This window comes from Branchiostoma belcheri, unplaced genomic scaffold, assembly GCF_001625305.1.
Source record: "Branchiostoma belcheri isolate BF01 breed outbred unplaced genomic scaffold, Haploidv18h27 scaffold79, whole genome shotgun sequence".
In the NCBI taxonomy this organism is placed as follows: Eukaryota; Metazoa; Chordata; class Leptocardii; order Amphioxiformes; family Branchiostomatidae; genus Branchiostoma; species Branchiostoma belcheri.
This window is the reverse complement of record NW_017804453.1, coordinates 391,802-413,666: the sequence shown is the minus strand read 5'-3', so window position 1 is coordinate 413,666 and position 21,865 is coordinate 391,802. Positions and strand designations below refer to the sequence as shown.

At 43.3% G+C, this 21,865-nt stretch overlaps 1 protein-coding gene across 2 annotated transcripts in view; it reads left to right on the top strand.

The window, feature by feature from the left end:
- The window catches only part of LOC109485871 (leucine-rich repeat-containing protein 4C-like), a 37,231-nt gene extending 15,703 nt beyond the window's left edge, over positions 1–21,528 (top strand). The window contains exons 1-2 of one of the 2 annotated variants that reach the window (XM_019789543.1): positions 8,486–8,561; positions 18,608–21,528. In XM_019789543.1, the coding sequence (XP_019645102.1) occupies positions 19,235–21,064 (1,830 nt within the window). In that variant the 5' untranslated portion in view covers positions 8,486–8,561; positions 18,608–19,234 and the 3' untranslated portion in view covers positions 21,065–21,528. Of the gene's footprint in view, positions 1–8,485; positions 8,562–18,607 lie in introns of those variants that run through there. The other variant, XM_019789542.1, reaches the window with a different exon arrangement.
- The last annotated feature ends 337 nt before the right edge of the window (positions 21,529–21,865 follow it).

The window sequence follows — 21,865 nt, the reverse complement described above, 5'->3', positions numbered from 1 at the left end:
TGTTGACTAATTATGCATTATAAATGACTGTGTATACATATGTGTTGGTGATATATTGCCCTTCTAACAAACTGATCGGCCATGTAATGTGTTTTTAGTCCATAGACTACAGTTTTTGGGAGATGCCAAAGTTTACCGCTCACATCATGCCAAAATTGCTTTCGTTTTAAAGAATCATCTGCTTGACCAAGACCAGACGTATTTGTGCATATGTGTACAACTTTATGTAGGTATGTGACCTAATGTAAATGTTTGGACGTAGGATGTTACCGCAATGAGCGATAGTGTCCATCTGACTTGTATCATGTAGCATGTGCTTGTACTTGTACTGTATCCAACATAAAGGAAATGATTAAAAAAACTTGCAAAGAAAAACTTGCTGCGCTTATTCAGTTCACATCGTTCAGACCATATGATATTGGAACGCTCCATGTTAACGCGATGTGACTTGGTGCACGTCTGTTGTTGACAAACCTGGTAGACAGAAGAGTCTTGATTAATGACCTGCCCTAGTACCAGCGCCAACACCAAATTAAATCAATGAAAGTACCTACGCAGCAAACCAGACGCACTCGACACAATATATACAGAACTGGCAAAGATATACAATGAATAAGTCATGAGAACAAAGAAAAATCCATGACACTTCAAGTTCCCCAGAGATTGTTCAAACGGCTGACATTTTAATCCCCATAAAACAAGCTGCATGTCTACGAGTGACCCAAAGAAACCTCATTTTTTGCTGTAGGGGCGACCAATGCAATTTGCCTGCAGAACCTGGGTAACATGATGAAAGAGGACAGACTGACACATCATATTGTATCAAAGTAGCGACTAATCACCCAACGTGCATTGATTCATTCAAAGGGCTCATCGATATTTCATCCCTGTTGAGGCTTCTCGTTTTCCTTGATGACCAAAAATGGCCCATTCCTGGTCGTCTGTTCCAATTGGAAACCACTATTCCAACCTTCCAATTAGATCCATTCATATACACGGCTCGGCTTGCTCAGGACTACAGCTGTGATCAAACCGAACACGGCAATTTATTGCCTACATACCAGGTACGGTTAAAGCCAACTTGAAGGCAACGGTCACAGACGCGCTACATCACACGGATATGAAAAATGACGTTTCTCTCCTAACTAAGTTAAAGGTAACTTATGGTAAATCATTAACCAAGAGACAAATGCAAGAAACTGAACACAAACTACGTCCGTATTGAACCAGGAAGGCCCAACAGCACACTTCCGTAGCAAAGACATATATGTATTTGATCATTTTGCAACTCGCATGAGCAGCATTGCTGATTTTCAGTTACCAGTATTCTCCTCAAGCGTATTTGGGCTTTAAATACAAATATTTGGGCTTCAATACAGTCAATTGATCCCCTGTGAATCCGTATTAGTAGTCCCTAAGATTAGTAATTTAATTCTCTTATAGTCCATAATTGGTTTCCACAACCAACCATTGCCGCCTAACATCATCAGCAGACAGCTCACCATGGGTTCATTCACCTTCCCAACCTCAACGGTCCTAAACCCGCTCAGGAGACAAGTCGTTATGCTCTGCTCGACTTAAGTACATGGAAATTGTTCTCTGCCTTAGTGTCTCGACCCCGTACAAATCCAGTATTACATCGCTGGACGTGGATCGGTGGCTCTAACCAAAAAGATGCTACCTCATCAAATCGCTAGGCCCAGGAAAAATGTTGTGTTTACGGCAGCAGCTCCCCTTTTTGGTCGCGAAATGGGAATCGCGTTTTAATATATGCATCTGTTCAGGTACCAGCACCCTACATACATGTAGCCCTGCTAAATGATTTAATCTCTAGCTGAAGAAGATTTGCTCTGTCACACTCTATTGCATTCCGCTTTGGGTGAAAGAAAACAGACTACTGATGAGGATTCTACAATGACTGTAATAGTACCATGGGAAATCAGTGCATATGTCTGTCCAAACGATATGGTTTTGCTGTGGTAATTTCGAAAGGATCATTGATAGATCAGAGAATATGATAAAGGTGCTTGGTTTGCATGTTTCAAACTTTCAAGTTTACATCGCTAATTCCTTGTTTCAACTACATTTCATATTAAAAACATAGTAGTTCTAAGATTTGGTATGCCATTAATGGCTAAAGGTTTTATGTATAGAATGCACCTTTGTTCAATTATAAATGGTAACAGTGATTTATCTATGATAGTTGTGAAGCACGGATGAAACAAAAGACAACATTTACTTTAGTACAATTGTTGCCCCCAAACTGATGTCTGTCTGTCCGATGCCTCTCCTGACCTGCTGATGGTTCATTTGTCATTTTCCAGGACCGGCGGGTATGATCTTGATAACTCATTAGTTATATGGTATTTCTAAAAAAACGTATTTGAAAAAAAAGTTAAAATTCAGTTCAGAATATACGTTTGTGAAGCTTAGACATCCAGGAGAATACATAGTAGGTCATAGGGTAAAAGCTACCTGACATCTCTGTGCCTATTGCCAAGTTTGAACACACAAATTTCCCACGCAAGTGTTGAGTAAGTACTTTCCTGATTAAACATAGACGAATACAATCATATCGTTTTTTATGTTATTGATAAGTGATAAATCAAGATGGGGGTTTTCGCGAACGTTGCAAATGGAAACGGCTCATACAACTGTAAGTACCTTTACCTCAGAGCAGACTTTATGCATGAAGTGGACAGCTTAACAGAGTTTTTCACAGGAGTTTACAGTGCTGGTAATTGAGTATCACGTATCTAACCTCAAGCCACCTAAATATTACAGCTTTAACTTTGAGTGAAAGTGGGTTACAAACGTACTTAACGACTTTAGCAGTGTTAACAGCAGTAATGGACTATTGGTGTTCATATCTTAAGGAAACTCAGCAGAGAAAAGAGCCGCCCTCAAGGGAAAGATTACCCCAGTCATTGGCAGTCCACATCGACTCTGAGAGGTCTTGAAAACATCCAGACACATATAGATAGCATCTTTGAATGATTCAGTCTCGGGGTATTGTTATAAATGTTAATCACTTTACCAGTTGACACGGTGCAATGAACCCAATTTTGTGAGGGCTGCACAGCTCGTCTGCCGGCGCTGGTTCAGGAGCCCTGCCCGGGAGAGCCCGTTCCGCCGCCCGCCGGGCAGGGGGATTTGGGGTGGTTTAGCCATTGGAGGTGACTTAGCTGACCTAAAGTCTATCCATGAATTATGGAAATCTTGAGGTTGTATATAACGTGGTCCTACTTCCTGATGGATTCTAAGGGCTGGTTGCTTTCCTACTTCTGTAAGACCTTATGTTAAGGACTGGTGTTCCGATTTGAATTGGGTTGACTGGTGTGCAATGCATCCCATAGCTGCAACATTCATCTTTGAATTAAAATGGATATATGAAAATATTTTATGTTAGAATCAACGCCGTCAAAGTAGGCATATTTTAGGTAGCGGCCGAGGTTCTAGCCGGGTCTGTACACGACTTGAAAATAGCCGCATCGTCCTTTCGTATGGGGACGTAAAACCGGCGGCCCGGTGCACGAGGAAGCTACTAACACCGAACCTCTGCACGCAAAAGAACCCAACACACTTATCGAGAAGACTCGTAGCGAAGCCACATTGCACTACAAGATAAAGGAAAAGCGTCATGCTTTGTCCCCAGTCTGGTGGCGCCATACGTCATCTGAGGTCGACTCTTGTAAAGGGATTATGTACCTGATTCTACCATTGCATGACGTGGCATTAGCCATAGGGGGAACACAATGAGTTAGCGTTTCACATAGTGTCGTTCCTAGTTTATCCGAGTTGGGTAAATTGGGCTGACATTTATGTCTGATTAGTGGTGTCTGTAGCAGCAGGGGGCGGCAGCACCAGCCTCAGGTACATAATATAGGTTAACACTAACGAACGCAAAACACTAACCGGAGATCTGAAATCCCCGATTTTTTGTATGAATTGCCTAAGAAATAACATGTTGCATTTTGACATTAGGCTAAACTGGAGTACTTGTACACTTTGACAACTAATAAGTGCTTTGTACTTTGAAATGGCGATGAACTAAGGAAAGGACATATCCCAGTTACCATATCAATCAAGATAAAAGGTCAATCAGCCTTTGCTTGTACATCTGCGTATCCCATGGAATAGAAATACAACACGCTTGTCTACAGCAACCCTTCATTGTAAATTGTTAAGTATCTGAATCACATATTCAGCCACTCCGGTGGATGAATTTTTAGTGTATCATCTGAATTTTATACAAAACGTCCTGGTATCCAGGGATGTAGCAACTGTAGCATCTAAAGTTCCAATTGACCTCTCTGATCGCGGTCGACTACAACAAAGAATACCAAGCCGTCGGTACTGGCTGTAAGATAAAATGTTTTTAATGAACAAGGATCCTCGTCTAAGATGTATCTAAACCCCTAACTCTCATTGCTAGCGCACTACGGATAAACATCGCCTTCAGCATATTAATGGTCTATTGAGGGAGTGCGGAGTGTTTGTGAATTATTTCGGCGCCGGTTCCCGTGTCTGGGCTGCTACTAATGATTCAAACTTCCCGTGAAAACCTGGATGCGTAGAGAGTTAAAATTATGTGCTATCACCAGTATGACGGTTTGAAGTTACATAACCACTGTATACACATCCACGTGTAGGATTTAAACTATCCCAAAATGCAATTAAACACGAAGTAACTGCGCGGTCACATTTGTCGTAGGCTGTCGCCTACAAGGATATCAGACAGATATTTCCGTAACAAGACAGCTGAAGTTTGCAGGAAACATACATGGCTATCCGAATCCAAAATGAAAACATCAAACTTTTCCTCAACATCACCATAAAGTGAAACAATCGCCAGTGGTCATAAGCTGACCCGGTCACATATGGTATCATACACATTTATTGTATAATAACGATATAGAGATATGAAATGTATGAATCTTGACTGTTTGTTGCCCGCGGCTGATGAGATTTAATCACCATGACAGCCTAAGATGGCCTGTCTGACTGTAGCAATAGACGTCATCATCAGAACTTCCCACACTAGCCATCTATCTCTGAAATCATGCACGCCTGTCAGGTTAGAAATGGCATGGATGCATCCTTCCACGTTCGATCGATACCATTTTGTTCAATCAAGAACACATCAAAACGTGCGGGATTTCAATTTCTTTCTGGATGACGAGCGGGCTCGGCCGGCAGTTGGAAGCGATGGAATCAGGCGTGATGTATCCGCTGACTGACAGCGGGGGGAGGGGGGCGCTGCGGCGTGGCGGTTGATGGCTTGCGGGGACAGGATACTATCGATGTCACGCGTTTTGTGTTTTGTAAAGAGTACAGCCACTAGACGGCGATAACTGAGCGACCATTGAGCAAACAAAGTTAAATTTTGTATACGTGTGAGACTTGATTTTCTAATTGGAATACAGTGGAAGTACGGTGCAAAAGTGTGCTTTAAAAGACAAAATACACAAAACGTAAAAAAAATCGTTCTTTGTCAATGATATTCTTTCAAATATTTAGTTGCTCAGTGGTCGCAGTCGCTAGTGGAAAGAGTGTGTGAAGATAATGCAGCAAAGATACTTTCTCGAAACTGGTCATGGCCAGCTGATTTTCAGATATCTTGGTAATCCAGATTCTCGACATACAAAGTACAACGAAGGCGCCTAGGGCTCAGACAGAGGGCAATTATGTCTACTGCAGTTTTCTATCCTCTTACAGGATTACGGAAAAACAAATATTGCCTGCTAATCTACATCACCAGGGTTGGACATGAACCTGAATATGATGAAACGGGATGTTGGTATTTGAGAATGTGATTGCGGGGTGTTAACGTGAGTTGTGAGTGAGGACAGGGCGGGGAATGGTAGGAGAACCGATCTTGGTCACCGGGAGATTTGGCAAGGTATGTCTGGCTGTTGGCATTTTCGGCCGGAAGAAGGAGACTTGATAATTGAAATGATGATTGCCTTATCGTCATGACAGCTTAAAGTGGTAGTTAGACGCCGTAACTGACCTTCATATTTTGAATAAAGTAATATCCATTTTACTCTAGGGTACGTGTTTGTGGATCTGTCTGTCAGTTTTAGAGGGATTCATGAAGAAGCGTAATACCCGATTAAATCACAGGGTCATACAATTGTATAGACATGCAATTATTCATGGACAATCTGAAGACCTGCAATGACTTAGAGATCATTGCTGAAGTAAGGGTTAGTGCTATTAGTTTTTGTTATTCGGTAACTGTTATGTTAGTTTGCCCTTCCCCACACCATACTACTCAAGTCACTGATTTTCTAGGTCAGCCAAACACATCACCCTTATTCCATTGAAAACATCCCCGCACAACCCATCTTCTCATTCATTCATCTTTACTTTGTTCATCCTACCAACGTTACACACTCCCATGGTTTTAATCAGTTTTCAATATCATACGGGTCTTATCCGAGGAGGCGTAAATTGGCTACCCTTTGCATGGAACTTGGCGGATGAAGCTTAATGCATCGGAGGTAATTGTGAAATCTATTTGAAGCAATCTTTGGTACTGACCTCTGGGCGATCTGTCACTACAGATCAATGGGGGATAGTTAGTGGCGAAAACTGTTGGCAACCCGGCTAAATAATACACGCACGACCAGAGTTAGCCACGGAAATGGTTTTCCTGTTGAGTATACAAGTTCTATACCTGTCAAACTTAGTCAGTTAACGTCACACAGCCTTAGGGCCTGGTACCATACGTCTGTACGATTGTTGTATGTGCGATCGCAAACTGAAGGAAGTCTTGGGATAGTCGTGCATGCGCATGTGCCATAGATTCCTTGTTACGGGAAGAACAGTCTAAGATCCTTGTCGGTGGTTGCTTCTGCAACAGCCTGCTTGAATATTCTACGACATCAAAATCGTAGGACGACCGTGCAGTGAGATGCACGTTTATATGTGTGTCAGTCACCACGGTCTGGATTGGGAAATAGGTCGGAATCCGTTGGGGCAGGAATTTGAAACCCAATCTTGGAGAACGTCGGGAATCAGAAATTCTTGAACTTGTTACGTATACATGAAGCACCAACGATCAAACCATTTGCACGACGGAAACAAATTTGACCAAGGTGACATCGCACCATTTACCTATCGACTAACTTAAAGCTGATTCAGCGAGGACATGATGGATACACATTTACAAACATTAAAGGCCGGTGGAGGTGGGCCCTTCGTTTGACGGAGTAGAAATTACATCCAAACTAACGTTACACCACAAGAAATTAGATGTTTAAGCATGTATCCGTAAAGATTTGTAAGGTGCTGTGCAGTGTTGTTGGTAAGGTGTTGTTGTAACTATTTGAGAACATGTAAATATTGCGTAAAGAATCTGCGTAGATATTGCGTAAAAGTGGCAAAACGAACCTTTATGCAAGCTTTAAGAGCGCTAAAAGAGCTGGTTTCGTGGCGCCGGTGTGATGGGACGGTCTATTATATATTCATAAATTCCAGTCACAGAATGTAGCGCGACATTCTAATATATCCTCGACGTTACTCTCCAAGTAGAGGTTGATTGGGAAGATTGTGACCTTCCTCTATGCGATATGTACCATTTCCTGATAGCCGGCCCAATCAACTTCTGCGGCCAGGTCTTGGCCGCGACAGTTACAATTTTGCCACGGGAAAATCTGCCTCGAGATTAACGGACGTGACATATTACGAAACCAAAATGTCGGAAATAGTTAGAAAAAGTTGGCAGCCTTGGTTCTTCCTGTCAAAGCATTTCGTAACATAAAAGGGAAAACCTCAAAATCACCATGCATCTTGCCACCAACAGTCCGTAATTAACAATGGCCCTTTGGAGGAAAATGGACCACTCTTTTGTTCTGTTTGTAACGGATGAAGCATTAAAGCCGTTCTGTCCGTGTGCGACATTACCGGGAAGCTGTTGGGCCACATCTCGCCGCCCTGGATGGTTCTCTACACGATTATTCTACCGATAGCATCGGTTCAACTCTGCACACTCGTTTGTAATTCACGCCAAACCTTCCAGGAGAATCGCAGTAAATGATAGGCCACTCAAGTCACGGCAACAGGACTTCGATAGCGCCGGATCAATCAGCTGGCGTGATAGAAATAACCGGATGCTATTTACGGTAGTGGCACTCAAACAAAGTGAGAAAACCGCCACTTAGAAGCAACCTACATGTAGGCGCTAGTTTCTTGGTAGCTGGGCGCGCGCCTTTGTGTAAGATCACATGAGGACGATTTGTATTGAGAGCGCCCTTGTTGAAGCTGCGCATTCGCCTTGCGTGCAGGCTATTAGTACACGGTGCTTCTGAGCAACCCAACACAAGACGGACTGCACACGGACCAAACAGTCTTCTGAGGAAGACTTGAGAGTCCTAGTCAACGGCGCCTTCCAGCCCAAGAACACTACTTGCCTCTCCTTCTGAGAAGAGTAACATTTGTTGGGCTATCATCTGCCGCATTGCGACTTTGAATTGTATGGTGTATGGTGTGTGATGTTCAGCCGGCGATGGCCTACGATCTCATAGGAGAAGACTAGTGTGCGTACAGTGGTCAAGGTGGGTCGGCGCTGCGACTATGTGGCAGTAGTCATAGAATAGCAGCTGGAAGAATGTATGCATGCTACATTGATGGAGGTTAGACATATTCATTCTCAGTCACTGATGAAAGATAGTGGATACTATCCGAAAAATGTCTGCCTCATCGGGGAATTAGCCAGTTGCTTTATTCTTTTTGCATTACGTAGTGCTATTACATGTACATATCCACGTATGTATAAGGTATGGCAGAATTTAATGCATAACGATTAATGACGATTCTTCTAACAAAGAAGCAATATGTGAAAATGCACCAGCCATATGTCAGACTTAGAGGCAATGTTTTTGCCTGTGACCAGCTACTGTGTTATACCGCAAAGCTTTTTGTATCCACTCTAACTTGGTCTGACTTTAACTCCAACCATTGTTTTTCGAACACGGTGGCAGATGGTTCATTCTAGGACCCTTATTGCGTGTTCCCCAGGCTGGGATGTGCGGAATTATCATTGCTTTATTGCTTAGAAGCTATTGATTTAAAGGATCTATTCATCAGTTGTTGATCCACGGCGGCCCCGTGCAAGACTACATTGATGAATGAAAATATTAATCAGAGGGATGCCGCGTATCGCGGGGTGGGGTTTGGGGCTGAGTCAGGGAGCGATTTCATTATTACATCCATCTGTCGTCATGGCTCCGACTCACAGGGAAGCCTGGCGCTCATTTCAACAGTTCTCCAACAATGGCATACACACGTAAGTAGTTTTCATGATTGTATTGCTGTAAGGTTTAGTTGGAGTAAGCTGCATTTCGACTGTGGCGCCCAGTGACCGAGTCTAGCAGACACGAGGATCCTGGAATTTCCGGCTAGACGTTGTGTCCGTGGGAAAGGTACTTTGAACCACTTTCCTCACTCCACCCAGGTGTAAAATGGGTACCTGACTTTGGTTAGGGATGTAAAAGAGATCGACTCACTGCCCCTACGGCCCCACAGGCCACATGACCTTGTCTACCGTTGCATTTCAAAAATGTCCGTGCATTGTGCGGACACCTGTTTCATTCAACGTGAACCCATCTCTGGAAGTTCATCGCCTCCTTTTTTCATTGCCCCTTGATCGTGCTTTGAGGCTGACATCCATCCAGTGTACGTGTGTGTATTTTAGATCAGTGGTCTGTATCACCGATAACTCGGGGTACCTGCGGCCTACTGCGGGTCCATATTTCACCACCCTACCCAGCTGACATGTGCATTACTGCGTATAGTTGGAAAGTATTTCTCGCCAATCGATCCTATCGACATCCATATCCCGTTGTTTTTATTGAGCTCTCGCATGCTTCAAGACAATCTTATCTTCATTATTAAATGATCCATTCTTCATTTCCTTTGACCGGGAAACAATTTCTTTTTGAGAAATGGCTTTAATATTCAGGTAGCAAAGGTCTTGTCAATAGAGCTACACACTTGACGCAATAAACGTCAACTGAGCCCCGTAAAGTCTTATTTATGGCACCTAACAAGCTCATTTTGTGGAATTTGTGAACACTTAAGCTCTCATAATGCCACTTGTATGTCATTAGGTCTGCACCTGTCCACGGGTTCATGTGTATGATTAGAAACGCGCGGCGGTTGATGGTCCCCACCTTGGCATGGGGTGGGCCATTTTACCCGTGTTTACTGTTTGAAATTCCATCCTCCCGCTGTTAAATAGGCTCGTCAGTAAGGTCCTCTGTCGCCCCCCTGCGGCAAAATGACTACAGTACATTTCATCTTCAAGTTGCGCTGCCGTAACTTTTCTGGACAGCCCGGACAGGCTATGTCGACTTTCCGGCCACTTTACTTCAGGTTACGGCGCGGTCATATTAGTTGAAGTTTGTCACACGATTTTGGTGTTATGTCATTGTTATAATATTTCTAAGATTCGCAATTACTGCAATTCAATCTAGACTAATTCAGATTCCTGCAGAAACTGAAGGCTTCTCGGATTACTCGTAGTCCTTCAAATTCAGCTGTCTTAGATCATCGTCGGCAGTTGGTTCTGTCACAGAATGATTGGAAATTTTACGGCATCAAAATCGTACGACGACCTACGGCTACGACGACTGTGGCCGGACCTTTACATACAAGCTATGTATATTTGTGGCTAATTCAAGCAGACAACTTACGGTTTTCATGACGTGGTTTTTCTCTGTTATCACTTCTATGTCTCTGTGAAGATGAATGTCTCATTTAAATCGTTACCTTTTTAGCTATTCAAACTTAACTGCAATTTTGCAAGCAACGTTATAACAGAAGGCCCGTTTTGAAGGTTTTGTTGACACAAAAGTTTAACAGCCACTGCGGCACGGTGATAAGGTTTTTCCACAAAGTGGTCGGTTCACAAATGACTGTTCCTGACATCAGGGTTTATTTCCCGTTTAACACAAGTGGACTTGATGTAGTGCAGCTTTTTACGTCGCTGTTTATTTACGGTACGGTTCTATGCTCATGTTACAAGCTATATACATCTCATAATCTCAACATTTTGTACGCCTAATATCTTAACATGAATCAAGCCGTAACCAATAAGTTGACTGGAATTGTAATAATGGCTATTGGAGAGGCCCATAAAATACAAACGTCGTAAAAGTCGTTTACGGCGCGGTCACATCCATCGTAGGTCGTCGTACGATTTTGATGTAGAATTTTCAAGCAGGATCTAGGATTTCACAAAACCAACTACCGACAAGGATCTATGGCAGCCTTTTCCGTAACAAGACAGCTGAAGATTGATGTACGACTTATGCACGACTACCCCCAAGAATACCTTCAGACTGCAATCGTACGAAGAAGGTTACCGGACCCTTAGGAAAAAAAAGATAAGTATCAACGTGTTACCTTCGATTTCCGGAAGCATATGAATCAATTTTCAATGGACTATTGCGCCACTGGCAGCGGACGTACAGTTCACCGGGCTAAAGATAGAGATATCAGCCGGCCGCTGCAAATTGATGAGATAACTCAGTGTCAAGGTAATTGCACCGGGGATTATCACGATGCGGGAGTGGCGCAGACAATTACACTGTACGGTAAACCTTAACATGTTCGCGGTGGTTTTCATTTCGTGGCTTTCACTGTGACCGTGAATATACAGTTTAAATGTTTATCCCTACTACTGTATACTGTACTACAGAATTGTTTTAGCCCCCCTCCTCTTTCTGCCGCGAAATTAATTAAGTCCCGCGAATGAATTTACAGTAATCGGAGGGAGCCAACTGTGCAGAAAATAACGGATTGTATATTGACACTCATAATCCCAGGTGTTCTCACAGGGAACATACATGCAATATGTTATCACGTTCTCCACATGACCACAGGTGAAATATCTACCGTCGCCTGACAACTAGGGCTTACAGCAGTGAAACATTGCTGTATCAGGCTACTTGTGCACTTAAAGGTACCCCAATAACGGTTTGTCACGTCCGGGACCAGAAGTATTGTTCTTGGTGGCTGAGGTGTGGGTTTGTGTGTCTGTTTGTCCGGACAGAGTACATCGACAGCATGTGGGAAAAAGAAAGATTGACATGCAAAATTACAGGAATTCAAAAGTCAGACACAAGCAATGGAGTTAACAAATTGAGAGTATGTTTACAGACCGTAGGTGGGGAAGATTGCCAGGCAGAAGTACAGGAGGTTAAAAGGCGAGAAAACAGAAAATTTAAGGTCACAAAAACGCCAGTTACAGCAAGTCTGAAATCTCCGATTTCTTCTTACCGTATGGGATGTGGTGAAAAGATAAAGAAAGTAAACGTCTTACTAAAATTAGTAAGTCCGTCTACTTAGAAAATGTTCACCTTGGCTGACACATTAATGTATATTGGAAAACAAATCAAGTAGATTACGTCAGACGGATCATTATATAACTAAAACATGAAATCATGTGCGTTATTCTGAGACGCCATGACGCTCTTTTCTTAATCACTAAAGTGCTACATAATCAGCTTATGGGAGACTAATTCTCTCACTAATTGACAAGACAGAATAAAATAAATAATTGGTTGGAAAATAAAGATAAACCCTTTCCACGTAGGAAATGTTGCTTTTGTTAAGTTTCAGGATTATAGACGACGCCAATTTTGAATATCCCCGTTTATGTACCTGCCTGCATGGTGGGAAACATTATCGATTGAAAATACGTCATGCAGCATAATATCACTGCAATAAGAGCTACAGATGTGTGATGGATTGAATGGTTTAGCGGGCCCCTAATGAAAAGAAGTTAATCACTGCATCGAATTAAAAGTAATATTTCAAATATCTTTATTCATGAGTAAACTTGAAACTCAAACATCAATGGACCTTGGCAACGTAGGCACGAAATAAAAACAGACCAATGTGTCTAAGGGCCGTCACATTTGTCGTACGAACATCGTACGATGTCACAAATTGTCGCAAATTCTTGGCAGCCATGCATGTGTTGTACAAAAATCTGCTGTCTTGATATACGGTAAAGATTGTCTTATATCCTTGTCGGCAGTTGCCTCTGTCAGCCTGCTTGAAAATCCTAACCCTGCGATATCAAAATCGTACGACGACGTTTGTAACCGTGCCATTAAAACGCCAAGAATGATGAAGTTCATCCCTTTCCATGAGTTGTTTTTGTCCTGGAAGGAGTAGACTGGCGAGGCGGTGTAATTATGAAACAAAGCTCTGTGAAGGCTTCTGACACCTCTCTAAGTCTTGAACTGTGCGGATGAATACCGGATCGCTAACGGCAGTCTGATACAGATCTATGTAGTTCAAGTGCAACGGGCCGCTCTGAAAATAGACAAACGATTTCTTTGACCCTAAATCTAGGCTCCGCGATACGGGGAATGATTCCTGCCATAAAACTTGCATACTCCGTAATTACCAAATTCCTTTCGGTGCGATTGCTCTTCATACATAACCCACGGTCTCCCTCCCACCCATTTAACAAGAATTCGGAGACTTCAGGTTTCCGGGACTCGTGGCTGTTTTGGGTATCCGGGAATGTATAGGAAAATACATTGTATAGTCAAGGGGAATACCCGATTGAATTAAATCATGGAATGGATTTGTACTCATACGATTGTATGACGTAACTCACTCCCGGTATTACACCTCAGGTACAATGTATTACACCAGCGCCTCCCGAAACAATACTTCCGTCCCGGAGGTAACAAATAGAGGTTTGCAGTACAAAGGTGAGAGTACGCTTCCCTCGCCTTCTTGTTATTGCCCTCGAGCCTTCGACTGTAAAGTCAACGAGCAGAGGCTTAGCTTTTGTGGCATGAATTCTATTTCATAGTCTCCCGTGTTGAATGAAAGTCAAATCCCTTACAAATGAGACGGGAACTGTGAGAAGACCCAGAAATTCTCTACCGAGCCTGGCTGATTGTCAAAGGGGTTTGGTCGGTATAGCTTGGTGAGGATGGGACCAATCACACAATGATATAATTAGAAATATCGTTCAGAAAGGATTTCCCATTGACATTTGCTCCAAGTACGGTTCAGAACCGTTCCTGAGCATGGTTCTGGATAAAGTACAGTTCTGGGTACAACAAGAGTCTTCCAGAAACGCCTACCGTTTCCGAACGCTCGAAAGCGACGCCTTGATTCCATCAACTGATTACCGTAGCCGTGTGATGACCTAAAATCTCACAGGGAAATAAAGCCCGTATTCCTCTAACGTTTCTCATCTATCCTTCCTGACGTCCTGCCAGCAAAACATCAGTGAAACGTTGGTCAAGACGGATTGAGTCATTCGCAGTTTGAACATACGCGGTGTGAAATGTTTCCGTTGACATTTCAAAGCGAGTGAGAAGGTGTAATCTTTTCAATGTATTATAGCTGTCCATGTTAATGCGGTACTTCATTGCTACTTGGGTTGAGCCACTCCATAGTCCTGACTAATGCTTGCACCAGACAATAGCAAATCGAAGGTTTCAGGCATCCGGGCAGTATTTTGCGTTTTCATGACCTTTAAGATCACAAGTGTTTTGAAGTGTTTGGAGTTTTCTTGAATATATTGCAAGTGTATGATGTAATTCATCGGGTATTATGCCACTTCCTGAATTTCTCCCACTGACTCCTACCGGTGAGTGGGAAATGCACAGACAGACAGAATCAGTATGAAATTCACATTAATGAATAAAACAACTCTGAATACCTCACGGAGGTATGAAATCTTCGCTTTTCATGTTGAACTGATCAAACATTCCAAGAAACTTCCACTGTTACGTATACAGCTGTATTGAAAATGTAGGTTCACTCTGTTGCCTGAACTTACTACTCTCCAAGCAGAGGTGTGGGTTTTGGGGGTATTTTGAGAAACCCCGATAAAAAAGCCTAAAAACATGCTAAAAATACCCCCACAACCCACACCTCTGCTTGGAGAGTATGAACTTACCTGCACTCATTGAAAAATAAACCTAAGCCAAAGATTTGCAGACTACATGTAAATTATGGGAAGACATCGCTGCATAGAACCATTCAATCTTCCTGGCGCTTATGCACTTTAAATCATGGTTCCGTGCGCTTATCCTTCGCTCAAAAGATCTGATGATATTTCAGATGGAAGTGGAAATGGGAATGTATAGTTCTGCCGTATAATGCCTTCTGCATATGACGACTGGGCCTCCCGGGAACAAGGAAATGCACAAGGTTATGGCCTATTACTTTTTGTACATGCATATATTCTGCCTCCTACAGCGGCATCTAGTCAGAGATCTTCACTAGATATACCCTAGCGCCGTCAAACCAGGCTTTACTACTGCACATAACTCCGATACCTCTGTTGCAAAACTACTTACTGTAACATTCATAGCCACACAGCCATAAATGTAAAGTCTAGTGTTGGGTCCATGACTTGGATTTAACCTCCTTTTAGAGAGCCTATTCCTAGCACAAGATATAGCCCTTATACTAATGGAACGTAATATAACAGTCCTTACCAGCAACTGATATTTGTATCACATTTCGGTAGACGCAAAGAAAATTGGTCGATAGCTACATGTATCTCAGTAGTGACTGGAAAGAGACTTTGAAATATTGGATGATAAGCGGGCTCTCTCACAGGAAGACGCATTTCTGGCTAGTTATATTCTCACCGTTTCTTTGCTTTCCGGAGCCACAAAACTGATCCTATATGCGCCTTGTAACACTTAATCTGTGACACATAGCACCAAAACTACTTTCCATAGGATTGAAGAACAAAAGGCGCACGGGAATGTACTGCGGGAACTCCTGTCAACATCAATGGCGCCGCACAAAAGGAAATTGTTATGATTAAAGTTAGCGTATCCATCAACGTGAGCGGCAAATGGACAGGTGTCCCGAGGGTCCTGTGTTATCTTGGCTGATTCCTCGCGCCGGAAAATGAATGTTGTGGGCTTTATCGGTGACGTGGGTCTTACGGTAACGACTTCGTGTCTGTCGCATAAGCTATGCCATTTCTAGCGTGTCGCTGAACTATTGGTGTTGTGTTTGTGATTTCAATCCTGGAAAAAATCGGGTCGGTAGGGAGTCTCTGTTGTTTGTTTAGATGCAGTTTTAAGATGTAAAACTGAAATGCATCAGAACCAGGGCTGTTTCAAGGACCCGTTTCTTTGTTTGCTTGTGGGAAGGAACTAATATTTCATCCAAAAGTTTGCTTCTAAAAGTGAGTGAAATGAAGTTTCATAGGGTCTGAAATTCAGATGTCAGATCGAAAACTTTATAGCCTTGCCAGCAGTCAACCCATCCTACAACAAAAGGCTAGGGTCGGTTGGCTTTTGCTAGTGTCGGTCGGTAAACTGGAAACACGACGTTTTTCCTAGGCCTAAATCACCCAGAGGTTTAAAAGGTAACGGAAGCTGCCGCTGCTCCCTTTTACAATGTTACAGAGGTCATTTTGGCAAAAGAGCTGTTGCTGGTATAAAATATATAACGTTCCCGGTGTCATATAAAATACGCATTTCCTAATACGTTTCTGGATGTTCCCCGATATTTAAGTCATAAAAAACAGTAGCCCTGTTTTGTACTACATGAGCGCGCATTGCCTCAAGAATCTGTGCAGTTAACTTTATATGGAACAAGAAATCGGAGTTTTCAAACCTCCTTCAGCTTTTGTGAATTTCTTGTTTTATTCATTACTGTGGATACACACCCTTCCAATACAATACACGGACATGATCAGAAAATTAGCTCGATGATATGTATTTTTGTCTGTTCATTCAGGCATTTGTTCATCTATATAATGCATTGATCTTGCAGCATATGAGCCAGTAACGTGACTATGATTATTGGTTACAGACAATTGCGCACATTCATTGTGCACATTAAAAAATCAATATGAAGACAGAATATCAAAAACAACAAGAAAGAGATGGTTTCAGACGTCCGGGAAGTGTCGTGGGTTTTGGTGAATGCATTAGAACTATGTGGATGGGAGATGTTTGACGTGATTTCATACGGTATTACACGCAGTCAACTATTTCCTGAATTCCTCCTCATACCACCCACTTACTCCCATCCGGGCTTAATATCCCTGTCATTCAAGTAACCAAATATCCAACCACTCTCCTTGCAACCATCTCTGTTGGGAAAGCAGACCCACAGACAAACCCAAAGTAATACCTCCGTACCTGGAGGTAATCAACATTAACATAATACATACAGAAATAGACGTGGCGCTAGTTAAGTTCTGACTCTAGGGTGGTCGTATAGAATGTGGACGTTGCTCCCTGATTAGGCACCATGGGATGATCTGGCACAGAAAACTATTTTACGATGCGTTTATGACTTGGAATTGGGTTAACTATGTTACCGTTAGCTCCACATTCATGCATACTTATTTTGAGGAAATGGGAACGCATAGTGCTTAGGTAGCAGGACAGTAATGCTGAAAGTCGTAATTGTTGAATATTTGGTGCACTACTTCTGCTTGGCTGTAGATCCCTAGTCTATTTAACAATAATACGTCATCAACGGGTACCAGGGATGTGTTCTATGTAGGTGAATGTAAGTATACTTCTGCTGCATCATACACCGCCCTTTTCACTATGATTTTCATTTGACATTGAATACAGCATGTGTATTATTCAGCACGCTGTAAAGATGATAATGATGTTCACCAGTTTGGCTTGTAGGATAAGTCTTCAGTTGAAACTCCCCCTCAGACTGTCAGATATGTTCATATCAACACACCACAGGTGGAAACGACCTCTGATGATGACGGAGTGCTTCCTTCACAGAACCACTGCGATTTCAGCACCACGGCCGGAGTAAGCCTGAGAAAACATGGCCAATCTGCCTGTCTATTTACTCCGCACCGTCTGTCTCTCGGTTCTTAGGCTCGTATAAAGTCGGCTGGTTTTGAGTGATAGCTCAGCTTTGCTCCACAATTTACTCAGACCACACAGCAGGGCCTCGCCTATAATGTAGCGTTTTATTTCCAGCCCGATAACCCTGGATGAAGTGTGGTCCAATTTTCTTCCTGATACCAGAAGTGACGTATATTGTTACATAGCTCGTGAGGTATTACATAGATTCACTACTGATCGCATACTCCATCCTTCTTGTATTGAGTTTTTTTTTTAATTCCGTTACAGGGCTCTTTGCTTGCAAAATAATACTTTTGGCCTTGCCATTTATGGGTGGAGACAGTCGTGCAGATTCGCTCTACGTTTCAGAACGATATCAGTTCTGTTATCGTTGTTGGGTTGTAAACAGGGTTTAAAGTGTTGGTTTAATATATGCTGCAGGCACTACTAATGGAAAATACACCATGGCTTGAACGAGAGCCGGGTTCCTTTTCATTTCTGGTTCACAATTGAGCCACTTGTGGCGCTGGCAAAATAAATTGGTCAATCTGAGGGCAGCGTCACTTTGTCTTTTGAATAATATTAAAAAATTGTGCCCCTTATTTTTGAAAAAAAAATGAAGGAAATATAATCGTTTTGACATGGCATGCGAACGTTTGAGACCATTACGGAATACGAAATGTACCTTTTGACACCCAGCTTTCACCAGGCAGATGGAAAGTGCTATTTCTCCGTCGAGAAACTGACAATACTTTATCGTCTCGTTCCAGAATAACAGTTCCAGCCGGAGGCCTGGTGCTTTCTCCTCGCTCCATCACGGCGTCGGACGGGACTGCACGGTGGCAGCTACCTCCGGGGAACAGACGTGAAACTGAGATAGATGCTCCTGGTCGTTGATAAGAAAACAGCCAGGCGTGAAGGCCATCATTATTAGAAGACAGACAACCTTTGGTGCAGCCCCGCACAGAGATGGATGGACAAGAGGGACGGGCAGGAATGCTGCGTGCGTAATTTGCAATATGTTCTGATATTAACGTGGACGCAGCCACACCAACATCAAGGACAAATATAATCCGGTCATCAAGGACATAGCAGGGCGACGCTGAATACTGAAGAGACAGGCAGGACTGCTTGTCTGACCTAATACATTTTGGTGAAACTTTTGACGCCCAATGATCAAGCAGAATAGTAATTGGATCATATGAGGATATAGCACACCATTAGATGCCGTGTGGAGGTGGAGAGACACGTGATGCATGCCGGGACACCCAAGGTTTAACACAAAACAAACTGACGATGATGCACACAAACTGCAACGTATAACCTTTGTCACATAAATGACCTGGATCTGACCTTGGTGATCTGACCGCCACCTGCAAAAGTATAATACGTGTAAAATGGTGTCCAAATTGTCCTTCCAGTCGTACAGCACGGTCCGTGTGGTGTTGTTGGCTGTCTTGTGGAGATCCGTGGAACTGCTGCCGTGTCCAAAGTCGTGCTCTTGTGGCGGGACCTATAACAACCCCGACCACACCGTCTCCTGTAACAACAACGGTCTGACGTACATTCCCGACGGGGTTCCTGTGGGCGCCAACACCCTCAACTTACGGGGGAATCTCTTAGCCAGACTCCATCCGGGACCCTTCCGCCGCCTGCACGATTTGAAGACGTTAGATCTGAGCGCGAACAAAATCAACAACATTGCAGACGATACGTTCGTAGGACTCCTCAGGCTTGAAACGCTGAATCTATCTGTGAATATGTTGACTTCTGTGTCATCCTCACTGTTCACGGGTTTGAGGAATCTGAGAACTCTTTTGTTGAGTAAAAACCCAATTGTCTGCATCGGAAAGGAGGCATTCTCTCCGATTCCATTTCTGAGATCTCTCGATTTGGAAAGACTGACGCATCTCAGAGCGCTCTCGAGGAAAACATTCGCAGGGTTACACAGACTGATCAATCTGAACATGGTCGGCTCCAACCTCATGGCTGTGCCTTACATGCAATATCTGTACGGACTGGAGAAGCTGGATCTTTCTCAAAACAATTTGACCTTCATTGCTGCAAGCAGTTTCCAAGGACTTACTCATCTTAGGATACTGGTTTTGTCTTCAAATAGACTAACTCAAATTGAACAGAATTCTTTCGACGATCTTACAGCTTTATCTGAACTGAATCTTTCTAATAACTCGCTGAAGACCCTTCCGTTTGGCTTATTTTCTGGAATGACCTCTATTACTAAGGTCAACCTGAGAGACAACCAATGGCGTTGCACTTGCGAGATCACGTGGCTAGCTCGATGGTCACGTGAGAACATACGAGAGAAGGAACGAGATTTGTGCGGGATGTGTACATATCCCTCGTCCTTGCAAAACAGTTTATTATGTGAAGCCCCTCTGGACAAACTGAAGTGTCTTCCACCGAAAATAATGGAACCAAAAGTCAGTGTGAATGTGAGCACTGGTCAGACCGCCACCTTGCGGTGCAGGGCCAGTCGTGAGGCGAACGTCGGCTGGATCACTCCCAACGGCACCAAAGTCAAACGGGGTTCATTCAGGGTCAGGATCAAGTTGACACACGACAACACCTTGAACATTACCAACACGTCCACGGCCGACGCTGGGATGTACCGTTGCGTGGCCAAAAACCAGGCAGGTATTACCACACTCGACACCATACTGAACGTCACGGGAAGTATCCTCCCCATCGCTTCTGCCACGGAAATGCCAGTGGAGGAGGACGCGCTGGACGATCGCCTTGACCCGAGGATATGCACCGTCGATTCCAGGATCTTCAACACACAGGACGAAATGGATCTCCAGAGCGACCAAAAATCGATCCCGCTTCCGGCTCCTACACGGGACAGTGCGGACAACAGAAGGACGGAGCCAACAACGATAAACATCAAAAACGCCTCAGTGTCGGGCAGCAGGGGTGGTAGCATTATCAACCTTTACAGAAAGTACATCATAGCTTCAGTGTCCTCCGTCTTGTCGCTTGGAGTAGTAGTTTTCGTGACGTTCTGTCTGACAAAGAAGTGCTCTAAATGGAGAAGAAAAAGAAAGATAGTAAGAGAAAGATGGGACAGGGCCCGAAAGACGTGCGCCAGGGGACCCACGTGCCTGAAAGGGACTGAAAAAGAAGAACCCAATGAACTTCCCGACGTGTACTCGGCGTGTAACGGCGGTGGCGTGTTGGCGTTCCCTATAGAAGAAACTATCGTCTGACAGAACCCGTCTGTCCTCTCAGAATAAATATACTCTAGCGATATGACTGTTGTAGCACGGCTCTGTTAAAGGCTACTACTTACCTCAAAGTTCTCCTAATTGTGTTAGACCATGCGTATATTCATCGGCTAGCCGTATGCAAAGCTCCATGTATAAGCAAACCAATATAGAACCGTGTTTTTCGTTGTCGTGATGTGTTATAAGTCACGTTTTTGACGTCTGATTTGGAAGCCAGTGACACACTTGAATTGTGCAGGCGGATCTGTATCGGTTGTCACAGCATACATCATATAAGACTGTGGAAACCTAACCAACTACATCCGGAGGTAATAAAAGAAAGGGTTTGCCAAAAGAAATGCTTTAGCGGATTCCCAGAAGATATTGCTGCAAAGTACGGATGATCTGAAACGCTATGTACACGTACGTGACAGTATTACGTAATGCACAGTCTGTGGTCTTGACAACAGGTCTTTATTCGAGATCACGGAATCCGGTGACAAGAAATAAACTAGAATATATTTCATAGCTTCATGAAGTTCAGTGTGCATATGTGTGTGTTTGCGTTTCTGTGTAATATTAGGGTCGCATTGACACGTATTTATCCAAAAAGGACGAAAAAGGTAGTACATACTAGGTTTGTGTTACATTCGTTCTATTTGGTAAAAAACTGGTCAAAGTTGACCTTCAGCTGATATTATATTATCACAGTATGCTGTAAGATAAAAATATTGCTCATTCCCAGAGAAACGTCACCATCAAAAGTTCAGCAACAGGTAGTCTCTAAATCGATCATTCGGTAAC